Genomic DNA, 12,469 nt, shown 5'->3' with positions numbered 1-12,469 from the left:
CTGTTGATTAGAACTGAAGTTAATGAAAAGGTCTATGCAAAAAAAATTCAAAAATATATTTATCTAATATATTTTTAAAACCGTTAAAGTTAGGGGACGTTTTTGTCCCCGAACAACACATTAGGGAGAAAAAAAGAAAATCCAGTGCTGTGCAAAAACTAATAATGCAATCAAGTCAATTTTTTTACTGATGTTTGACATGACCAAGACTGTAATAAAGGTTCAAAAGAATCCAGTCCACATTCACCTTTTCTATTAAAAATGAGCCATTTTGTGTGTTTTTTTTTCAATCTTCAGCACCACCCCTTATAAAATTGGTGATTAAAGGGTTAAAATCCTGGGGGAAAATGATTTTTTCACTACTGTTGATTAGAACTGAAGTTAATGAAAAGGTCTATGCAAAAAAAATTCAAAAATATATTTATCTAATATATTTTTAAAACCGTTAAAGTTAGGGGACGTTTTTGTCCCCGAACAACACATTAGGGAGAAAAAAAGAAAATCCAGTGCTGTGCAAAAACTAATAATGCAATCAAGTCAATTTTTTTACTGATGTTTGACATGACCAAGACTGTAATAAAGGTTCAAAAGAATCCAGTCCACATTCACCTTTTCTATTAAAAATGAGCCATTTTGTGTTTTTTTTTTTCAATTTTCAGCACCACCCCTCATAAAATTGGTGATTAAAGGGTTAAAATCCTGGGGGAAAATGATTTTTTCACTACTGTTGATTAGAACTGAAGTTAATTAAAAGGTCTATGCAAAAAAATTTCAAAAAAATATTGATCTAATATATTTTTAAAACCGTTAAAGTTAGGGGACGTTTTTGTCCCCGAACAACACATTAGGGTAGTGTTTGCGAACAATGCATGAGGGTTAATCAAATATAAAATCATTCACAAACCTGCTATTCAGGAGTTGTAAGATCATTTATGAATTGTAAGTAAATGATTAATAAACTGCTTAGATGCACAGTTATATGTGTTGTTATTTAGTCATGCACTAACAGTTACTAAGTGTGTGAATAAATGCTTTATGCACATGTAGTCCTATGGCAATTTATGGTAAGTTCAGTTAATTATTAAACGTTTATTAACTGTTTAAAACTTATTCTGTCTAACTTTATAGCAAAATGAATAAAAATCACTGACCGAAAGTACAAAAATAAGCAACAAAGTGACAAAATTAACAGTGAAATGTAGAAAATTGTCATGGTTTCAGCCAGGTCTTTTATTTTGTAGTTCATTTTCTGTTTGTATTAGTTCTAGTTTTACTAGTCACTTCCTGTTTTATTTTGAAACTTGATCTTCCCCTTGTGTTTCAGTTCTGTTTACTTCCCCTTCCTCATGTGTGCTCCCTTCCCCCTCCTGTGAATACCTGCTCCGCCCTAATGTGCTTCACCTATGTCCAATTGTCTTCCCGCCCTCCTGTGTATAAAGCCTGTGTGTTTCCTGCCCCTTGTTGCCAGTTCGTTTTGTGAGTTATCCTGCGACACAGCCGTCCAAGTAGCCTTCCGTTCTTGTGATTTCCCCAGTGAGTTTTCAGAGTGAGTTTTGGAGTTTCTGAGTGAGTTTTGGAGTCCTTTGTGAATGAACTATTTTGGATCTGACTACTGTTCGTTGCCTTCGCCCCTTTGTGATACCTTTGCCTCGTGGACTGTACTCCTGTGTACTGATTACTGCTTTGGACTTTGACCACTGGTTTTTGCCTGTGCCCTTTTGGATACCTCTGCCTCGCGGACTGAACTTCTGTGTACCGAACCTTGCCTGTATTAAAACACTGAGAATACTTCCGGCTCAGCTGCATTTGTGTCCTCCACCTTATATTAACCCTGACAGAAAATAAAATATTTTGGACTAGAACATTTTTTGCCATCTGTGTCTGTTATAGCTACTTGTACTTTCGAGAAATATCATGAATCAATCTGCCAAATGCACCACTGTGGTGTTTCCTTGCCAGCCATTCAATCCACTCAATCACTGCAAGGTGGTCAGAAAGCAAACTCTCAGTCCGATTCCCCCTAAGTCTCCAGATCTGCTTTTTTGTAGGATCTCCAGGCTCTCTCAATATGCTGGGTATGGGCACCAGTGTAAGGATTTACATATGACCTGCTGTGGTTAACAGTGTAATGGTTGTACCCTAGTGCAGGGAGGATGCGATAGGCACGCCATTCATCACCAGTGTTAATTTTGGCAGCAATTTCTGATTTAGTTTTTTAGTCTTGTGACTAAAATGTCATTTGATTTTAGTCACATTTTAGTCATCAACATTTTTTTTTAGTCTAGTTTTAGTCGACTAAATATCAAAGAATTTTAGTCGACTAAATCTGCCGTGGATTTAGTCGACTAAAATTCTATGATATATATTTTTTATGAAATAATTAAGGTTTGAAGTGCAATAAAAACAGGCACAGCTTTAACTTTTGTTATTTGAAACAACCACCTCTTTATTTAATTGCTATGACCTTTTCACAAAAGAACCAGTGAACAGTGAGCTGCTCTCCCTGAATACACTGTTCAGTCATGACCTTCTTCATGAATACTCCATAACTACAGCAAAACACTTTTGTGACAACTTAGAAACAGTGCGCTGTAAAACCATCAGCAGCGGTGTCTTAATTTATAGATTTTGTCACATGTATCTTTGAACGGAAGTTAATGACTCGTCTGCAAATGTCGCTTCACGTTTATTGTGTTTTTACCGCTGATAGTCGCTCCACACGGTTTGCAAACTGTCCTGTTTGTCTTGACATCAAACGTGTCCGTGTGTGTGTTCTTCTCCTGTGTTGTGTTACCATGCATGAGTACGCCTTCTTCCAGCATCGCGGGGTAACGTCCTTACGCAGAGAGATCACTTCTGATTGGCTCTCTGCCGCCGTCTCCTGATTCGTCCCTCCCTTCCACAGTCAAAATTTGCTCTGATTGGATCTCGTCTCCAACAATAATTTCATCTCGTTTTTATTCGTTGACGAAAGTGTCAATACATTTGTCTTCATTTTTGGCACCGTGCGTTAGTTTTTATTTAGTTATCGTCTCATTTTTATCAGCAAAAAAAGGTTGTTAACGAAAACTATGACGAAAATGATTTGTCAACAAAATTAACACTGTTCATCACTGATAATTGATGACCCAGGCCTAATATGGTGGGAAATCAAATTAAAAAATTAAATAACAAAAATGAAATTGCACTTACGCTTCAATGCCCATCAAAATAATCATGTTACAAATCATGTTATATTTTCTTTTATTATTTTTAATTATATATTTCTTACCAAGCATATTGATCTCCACAGTTGGTCCTTTTCTTCAGTTTCATGTCCTGCCGGCATAATCTGCATTTCATTTTTCTTTTAAGCAGTCTCCTTTTCTGAAGCCACTTAATTAGCTTCAGGCTGTTCTTTGTGGAGCTGCTCTTGTTAATAAGCTTTGTAAGCTGGGTAAAACTTCTCATTTTTCATCAACAGGCGATTCTTCTGTGAACATGATTTAGTTAATGATCTGGTGAGCGGGAGAAATTGCACTCCTGTTTTCATTCAAAACATGCGCCTGTTTTCATACGTAATCATACGTCATCAGTGTGGGACAGAGGAATGATCTCGCTCCCACAAGTGAAACGTGTTCTTGACATAAACTCCATCCAAAGTTGTAGCGTTCGCACACGGGCCAAAAGGAATGCCTGTGTTGACATGGGCACAGCGGAAGAGACGTCCAGCACTGGGACTAGCGGTAAGTTTCTTGTTTTGTTCACTGTCACATATTATGGATGATGCCTAGCAAGGAAGTTGCTAGCTAGTTACCTGGCTAGCAACTCGCCTGCAAGCTAGAATTCGCGGGGGAGGGGGGTGTTGGGTGAAAGAATTTATTCTGCATGGTGTTAACATGCAGTGTGTTCAGATATATAAGTATTCATGTTTATATGTGTTTATCGCTTAATAATGTGATTTTCATGAGTGTTTATGTGTTAGGAAGTTTTATAGAAAATCAAAGTAATTTGAGGATACTGAATGTATTAATAAGTAATTTCATAGTATGTCATATAACGTTGTTTTCTGCAATTCAGGCTGTGGCAGATGAGATCAGTTGTTTTTCTGTTCTCTGGAGAGAGCTCCGGTTGGTACGAGATGGTCATAAATTCAGACTAAGGACAGCAGCACCTTTGACCTGATAAAAGCCAGATTCTAAAGGAATGTGTTTTTCTCCTGAGTGCCCAGTTTTATGGTCACCCCCAGATCGGACTCACAACCTATGAGATTTAAGGAATTGGAGTTTTACCTTATTTGGCAGTAAACACTAATGGTCTAGTTGCTGTATGAACCAGGGTCTGCAGGGGGGCGGTAGATGCCCCTGTGGGCCGGCAGGCAGGAACGCCCATGGGGTATATCAATGTGTGAATTCCATGTCCAGTTGTTGTTGCATTGTTCGTTGTTGCTGTGTGGTTGTTTGTTCTTGTTGGTTGTCCTGTTCTTGTGTTGTTCTTGTTTGGTTCTTTGTGTGCAACAACCCAGAGCTCTGCGACTCAGAATTTGCCTCATTGTTTAATAAATTATAATTTTGAGACCAGAATTTATCCGCTCCTTCCTTACAAACTAATTCAGGGGGTGATCAGAAGGAAACAAGGGGATTTTCACCCTGACAATTTGGCGCCCAACGTGGGGCTCGAAGGAGTGTGGGTCAAATGACATCTTGCCTGACGGAGTGACTACTGGCTGGCCAATAATAACAAGGTAAGCAGATACCTGTTTAATCAAAATTCTGCACATTGGACAATCTAAATTAAGTAGTCACTGGGATGGGTACGGTGTTTTAGAGTTCAAATTGTAAGAGGCAGATTGTAAGTCTTAATAAGTGAAGTAAAATGAGATGAAGTAAAAGAGAAAATGAGATGAAGTAAAAGAGAAAATGAGATGAAGTAAAAGAGAAAAAGGAAAAGTGACACTGAGAGAGATATTAACCAATTAAAAATAAAAAGAATAAAAAAAGGGTTAATACAATAACGTGAATGAGCGTTATGTCATTGGGAGTGGCATCCCCCGCTATATTTGGACGCAAATATAGATAAAGCTCGGTTGAAAGCCCGTGGGATTTGATGACCCCTGAAACGACAGTGATGACCGCCTAAAGCTTAAAAAATAAAAAAAAAGGGTCACACAGAGGAAAAGTGTCACAGTGATCACAAAATAATAAAGACAAAAAAAAGGATCACGAGAAAAGAGAAAAGAGAAAAGAGAAGAAAATATATAGCCTATTGTTTAAGTTGTGTTTTATGTATTGAAAATTGTGTTTAATTGTTTTGACCTCGCGCCGTTGAGGAAAGGTGTTTACTCCGTGCCGTCGGAGAAGTGAGTGTGTGTGTGTAGGCCTAAGTGTGTGTGTTGCAGGTTGAATGAGTGTCTGTGTGTGTGAAAGTGTGTTTAAGTGAAGGTGTGTGACTCTGTTGCCAGAGTCACAGTGAGGGATAGAATAAGGCACATATAGAAGGTACATTTTTAACATACAGCAGGTACGCAAGAAGGATTTGGTGAGTGGTAATCATGTCTACGTGGAAGACAATTGATGAACAGATGAGTAAGATGTTGAGCCGTTGCTGCGGACAGGCAGGACCAGAGGGACAACAGAAGGCTGCAGCTAAGATGGAAGCAGCAGTGTGTACAGCAATGACAGAGCAGGGAGTGAAAGGAGATGATAAAAAGCTGATAAAAAAGTGTGATTGCAACAGCGGAGAATAAAGTTAAACTAGAGAGAGAGAGAAAGGAGGAGATTATTAGTTTATTAGTGTTAGAGACAGTTGAGTTGAAGGAGGCAGTGCAGGCTGATGAGGAGAGACGTAAGATTCTATATCAGGCATATCTGTGCTGCATAGACGATGATTGTGAGAAGCCTGGTAGTACCACTGACATTAAACAGGAAGTAGAGAGCGAGGGAACTCAGGGGGCGGAGATACCGTTTTCCCTATTCACCAGCCTCTGCTGTAGCTTCTGCTTCGCCTCAGACCCCACTTCCTGGGATGTACCCCATCATGACTGTCCCTGATGGGAGGGGGCGAGTAACAGACAGACAGACAGGAGTGAACTCTAGTCAACCTGGTGCCCAGCAGCACTGGTATAGACAGGCAACAGAGGAGGGGCTTCCCCTGTTGCTTCAGCAGGCCCAGAAAAATGACCCTGATTTACCAGGAAGTGACTCTATTGCTTGGGAGAGACATGTTGTACACCATATGAATCTACACACTGACAACACTGACAAAGAGACCATGGAGATGAAAAGGCTGCAGACACAATTATTAAAGCTGCAGTTAGCTCAAGCTAGAAAGGAAGCAGCATATCAGAGGAAAATGAAGAAATACACCCCTGCATCACAGAGGGTGGTCCAGCCTCAGCCTGCTCCCCCACCTCAGCCACAGTCCCCAGTTGTGGGAAATCTTGATATGTATTTAACCCCATCTTGGGTCACCCGCCCCCACTATCAAGGTGGGTGGGGTCAATATCATAGAGGAGGTAACTGGAGGGGAAAAGAGGGTGGCCGTGGGGGAGGGGGGCATGGAAAGGGTGGATACAGCGGTTTGAGTGGAGGTGACTGCTTCTATTGTGGAAAACCTGGCCACTGGGAAAGAGACTGTCACTACAAGCAGCCCCGTCAGTGACCACAAGGGGCTCCCTGGTATCCTCCCCAGGGAAATGGCTGTCAAAGATCACACCGGCATCTCAAATCATTTCGTCGGTTGGCTTCTTTTGGGAAACCTTTGCCATTCACAGAACTTGTGAAACTGTGTTAGCAGCACCACAGACATTGTTTCATTTGCTCCAGCTCATCACCAGTGAATTTGATGGGCAGAGACTTGTTGATCAAAACTGGAACCTCCATTATGTGCTCCCCAGATGGATTAATGGTGACTTTTCTTACTGGACAGACTTTTTATGCTCCCAGAGTGTTGGAGTAGCTGGACAGTGGCTGATGAGAACCACTATGATACAGATGTCTTGTGAAGATATCTGCTGGACTCGTTTTTACCTGAGTCTCCTTAAGGGGGCGGTCTCCTCAGTCTATTCCAGCTGTGGAAACCCTGGATAATGTCTTTCTGACCCTATAGGCTGTCCACTGATCCCTGTAGGTTATTCTCTTCTATGACAGGTGTGAGGATCTCTTCTATCAGGAGAGGTTCTACCTCCTAATGAGAGGGACTACATTGGTCCATCACAGCAGATAAATTGTTTGTGACTGAAGAGGGAGTAGCTGCTGACGTATAGTTAACACCAGAACAGTTTTAAATGGCTCAAAATGGCAGATAATAGTGTGCCACTTGTTTGCTTAGTAATTGTACCACACATAATATTACAGAATTAGGCTCCATGGTTAGGAAATGTAAAGCTATTTCTAATAAATAGGCACAGAGGATAGGTGTTTAGAATTCTTCATCCTTTAAAGCTTATTAGGTTGCCATTCATACAGTAGAGGCATAATAAGGCTCAGGAGATGTTAGCCACACTACCACATAACATCTGGTCTTCATCATTTACTGATGTAGGTTTTGTGCCTCCTGTACTCTTGTCTCTTTCATTGTCTCAACTTCTATAACGATCTGGTTCTCCTAGATCACTTAGTCCCATTTTATCTTGATGTTTCTGAAACAGGTGGAGCTGTGAATGGTGTTCTGTTTCAGAAAAAAGAGGGTGAGACAGGATTAATGTATTTGAGTTTTAAACCGGATGATAAACTGTTTGATTAACTATTACATTCCACAGCATGGATTCCCAGAATGGATCTCATTTTAAGAGTTTAGACTTGGAAAAGGTGGAGCAGACTTTAGGCCTAAAACATAGGTATGGTGCAGTATATCAATCATAGTTACAGGGAAAAGTGGAAAGGATGAAACTACAACCTAAAACAAAAATTGGCTAAAATCTGTGCACAGACCAAATTTATATGGGTTCAAGTATTATCTATTGTATTGATGTTCTGGTAATAACGCCATATAATGTACACCCTATGAGCTTCTTACAGGTCAACAGTTTCCTGGACCAGCTGGCCGGCTGAGACTGAAGAAGTATGCAGTATGGTATTAATATAAACCATAATATAATGAATTTAAAGCTTTGGTGTTAGTATTTGTATTAAAGGAGAAAGGAGAGATGGAGAGTCCAGAAGGAGCCACACACAGCTGAGTGGGTCCTCCTGAAGGTGATAAAGAAAAAGTGGTCGGAGCCACGGTGGACAGGTCCTTACCAGGTGGTGGAGCGCACCTCCCACGCGGTGTGGCTGAAAGGCAAAGGAGACACCTGGTATCACTGGAGCCAGTGCACCCCAGCTACAGAACCAGGGAGAACGCTGAGCGACATTAGAAGGAGCAGGAGGAGGATAAAATAAAAGGGGCAGAATAATCCCCTGAAACCAGGAGTGTGACCAGTAGGTAGTCTACCCTACTTGGTTGAAGAGGATGAGACGGTGAATACACATACATGAGCAATCATCAGGATCAGCGTGGGACTAAGAGTGATAGGCGAAGTTAAGCGCATCACTCCAACTAAGGGTGATAGGCGAAGTTAAGCGCATCACCCCACCAGGAGACGAACCACAGTCATCAGTAAGGTCAGCTGTCGAAAGGAAGGTCTAAAGTTTCAGGAGCAGAGGTTCTAGTTCCTGTGTCAAGAAGACTCCGGCTGACAAGATGGGACTGTGGGGTAACTGGAGGGTGTTGGGAGCTTGTGTTTTCATGTCTGTAGTTAGTGTATCTTTGACTTTTTCTGTGTAACATAATTTCGTGTGTACTTATTTTGTCAGTTTTCCAGGATCCAATGGTAAGTCAAATCCAGGGCCCAGCACACGCAGGGTGAGGAGAGCACCAGGGACAGGAGGAGATGCATGTGTGAGAAACGGGGAGGTATAGAGTTAGACTACTATAAGGGTTCAGAGTTCTCTTTTATCTTTGATTTGTGCGCAGTAATCAACTGCGGGGGACATAATGTGTCGTGGAGACAGTATGGAGAAGTTTGTGGATTGGGGTGGTAGCACACAAATTGGGCACCTAAAAAAGCTAAAACCACCTCAGGCAGGCGGATCTTGTTCAGTGGGTATTTCCATATACAAAGAGATTGGAGCTGCATGCAGAATCCTATTATGTTATCAATTACTGGCCTGGACCACAACCCTTATGTTAAATCTTCCGGAGTGCCTGGCCAATGTTGGGACTCCTAACCCGACATTGTAGTCCATAAGCTCACCCCGTTCGATGTATTAGCGTTATCTACCGGTTATGAGGATGATAATATTTGGTTCAGATGGATGGTAAAACAGGTGAGGGAGCAAAACATGTCAGGTTGTGTTGCCTGTGCATCAGCGAGGCCCCACCTGTACACTGAACCTGCCCCATTATATCCAGACGATGCATGGGGATTTGATTTCAGTACAGAACCGGATGTTTTTGGATATGTTATTGGCAGAGAAAGGAGGTGTATGTGCTATGTTTGATGAAATGTGTTGTACTTTCATTCCCAATAACACTGCTCCTGACGGTAAGGTCACTAAAGCTTTAGAAGGTTTGAGAACTCTTTCCAGTATGTTGCATGAGCACTCAGGGATAGATAACCCCCTGGACGACTGGCTGATTAGACTGCTTGGACCCTGGAAGGCGGTAGTATGGTATGTCACTAATCACTTCTTTTGCAGCATTCTTGGGTATTTTGACTACATGTGGTTGTTGTTGTTATATTCCCTGTGTGCACTGTTTATGTAACAAGTTAATTGTGTCAGCAATTGAAAAGAAGGATTCAGGTTTTCATTCTCCTTCATATCAGATGCCTCTGCTGGCAGCAGAGGTGCCCGTGCCAGGTGACGACGAGGAAGATTTGTTGTGAGCTCTTATAAGAGCTCAAAAGAGGGAATTGTTGGGTGAAAGAATTTATTCTGCATGGTGTTAACATGCAGTGTGTTCAGATATATAAGTATTCATGTTTATATGTGTTTATCGCTTAATAATGTGATTTTCATGAGTGTTTATGTGTTAGGAAGTTTTATAGAAAATCAAAGTAATTTGAGGATACTGAATGTATTAATAAGTAATTTCATAGTATGTCATATAACGTTGTTTTCTGCAATTCAGGCTGTGGCAGATGAGATCAGTTGTTTTTCTGTTCTCTGGAGAGAGCTCCGGTTGGTACGAGATGGTCATAAATTCAGACTAAGGACAGCAGCACCTTTGACCTGATAAAAGCCAGATTCTAAAGGAATGTGTTTTTCTCCTGAGTGCCCAGTTTTATGGTCACCCCCAGATCGGACTCACAACCTATGAGATTTAAGGAATTGGAGTTTTACCTTATTTGGCAGTAAACACTAATGGTCTAGTTGCTGTATGAACCAGGGTCTGCAGGGGGGCGGTAGATGCCCCTGTGGGCCGGCAGGCAGGAACGCCCATGGGGTATATCAATGTGTGAATTCCATGTCCAGTTGTTGTTGCATTGTTCGTTGTTGCTGTGTGGTTGTTTGTTCTTGTTGGTTGTCCTGTTCTTGTGTTGTTCTTGTTTGGTTCTTTGTGTGCAACAACCCAGAGCTCTGCGACTCAGAATTTGCCTCATTGTTTAATAAATTATAATTTTGAGACCAGAATTTATCCGCTCCTTCCTTACAAACTAATTCAGGGGGTGATCAGAAGGAAACAAGGGGATTTTCACCCTGACAGGGGCAACACACCGGATTTATTTGCAACTATGCAGCAGCCAGCCCTTTTTCAGATAACTTTTGTAATGACAGTTTGCTAGACAACCGTAAAACCAATAGATTGTTCTCAGTTTGTTTGTACAGTATGATTTATTTCTCAGATCTACACCTGGCCCCCACTGCACAGGTGGTTGATAGACGAAAAACCCATGAATTGGATATGTGTAAGATGAGAATGGAGTTGCAGAAGGAGAAGATAGAGGAGCTGACCACGGAGAGAGACTATCTTAAAGAGCAACTAGCATCAGGTAAGTCTCCCAACACTCAGTACTTATGTGAGTAAGTGTTTTGTCTTTTTTTTCTCATGTGCCATCTGCTACTGTGACCTTTATATCTTGTCCATTTTCAGCTCTTAAAAGAAAGGACCTCCAGACATCATGGTCTGAACATTCCTCTAGTGACAGCTCAGCTGACTCCTCCTCAAACACATCCTCATCAGAGGGGGAGAGGAAGAAGAAGAGGATGAAAAAAAAGGGAAAGGAGAAAAAGCACAGGAAGAAGTCAAAGAAAATGTTAACAAAGATGCATCAGAGAGGTTAGAATACTATTTTAACCACTCCACTCACTGGGTTTTTAATTTCTCACTGCTTGTGCCTTCAGTACAATCGTGTCCCTCCTGGCTCGTATATCATAAAGACTGCATTGGAAGAGAAGTAACTTGGTAGACCATTGGTGTAATTTCCAACGTTTCAGCTTTGTTAAATAAGCTACATTGATTACATTAAATACCTCAAACTACCAATTACGTCACAAGCAGTTAGAAAAGTTAAACCAGATTTTGCACAAGGTTTAACTTTTCTAATTGCACACCCTTTTGTACTTATTAGTTTGATTTCTATTTTCTGTAAATAATGTCTGTACTGTTTATTCTTACCTTTAGAGGTATATGTTAGTATGCTGAGTGCCTATATATTGATGCTGAAATAGTGATATTTCTCAGCTTGGGATGAATAAAGTATTTCTATTCTACTTGTTGATGAAGATTCTCAGTCATCCAGGTCATCATTCGTAGAGAAGATTGAAACAAGGCGTCTGGACTTGTAGAGTTTTCTAGAAATTCTATTCTACTCTACTCTGGAAGAATTGGTTGGCTAAAATATGTGAAATAGATACAATAAACCTGTTAATTAATAAATACTTTTTACACACAAGAATTTACAAAAGAATTGTAAAACTATATGCGAAAATTCATTTTATGCTCTCTTAATTACAGCTCAAAATCCAAATCAAAAAGATTCTCAGGCACTTCAAAAGAGGATGCACCATGTCAGCTGCCTTCAAGCGGGTCGGGGTGGACAAGAACACTGTGGTGGTCAATGCTCCAATTGCAGAGCTGTACATTGCCGCGCCTGGCAAATATAAAGACCTCCTTAAAATCCACAGCAGTAAGGTTAAACTAAGTACATTTGCTACCCAGTGTGCCACTGCAATTCTGGAACATCCAGCTATAGGAGATACTATTCAAGCCTTTAAGGCTTCTGGAAAGCTGCTACCCCTTAAAGCAAAGGGGAACTGAGCTTGATTCTAAGTTGTACTGTTTTCTTCTGTTTTGAAGTTCTCCTAGGTGCACTTAAGAAGAAGACACATTAGTTGTGTTGTTTTTCTGTGAGTCAGTTTAAAATGTATTGTTTGTTTGCTTACTGAAAGGAATGTGGAATTTTGGCACTACTACTACTTATTCTTAAATATTTTATTTATTTTCTACATTTTACTGTTAATTTTGTCACTTTATTGCTTATTTTATACTTTCAGTGCTTTTTATT

General features: G+C 40.6%; 1 protein-coding gene across 1 annotated transcript; it reads left to right on the top strand.

Moving 5' to 3' along the window:
• Positions 1-5,193: 5,193 nt before the first annotated feature.
• Positions 5,194-12,222, top strand: LOC114443002 (coiled-coil domain-containing protein 106-like; the record flags this gene model as incomplete). Its single annotated transcript, XM_028416907.1, has 6 exons — positions 5,194-5,238; positions 10,669-10,753; positions 10,808-10,981; positions 11,056-11,241; positions 11,307-11,359; positions 11,920-12,222. Coding segments are annotated over 6 exons (846 nt in total), but the record flags the coding sequence as incomplete, so codon positions are not given.
• Positions 12,223-12,469: the final 247 nt, after the last annotated feature.

The sequence above is a fragment of the Parambassis ranga genome, chromosome 10 (assembly GCF_900634625.1).
Source record: "Parambassis ranga chromosome 10, fParRan2.1, whole genome shotgun sequence".
Lineage (NCBI taxonomy): Eukaryota > Metazoa > Chordata > Actinopteri > Ambassidae > Parambassis > Parambassis ranga.
This window is presented reverse-complemented; position numbering and strand designations above follow the sequence as displayed.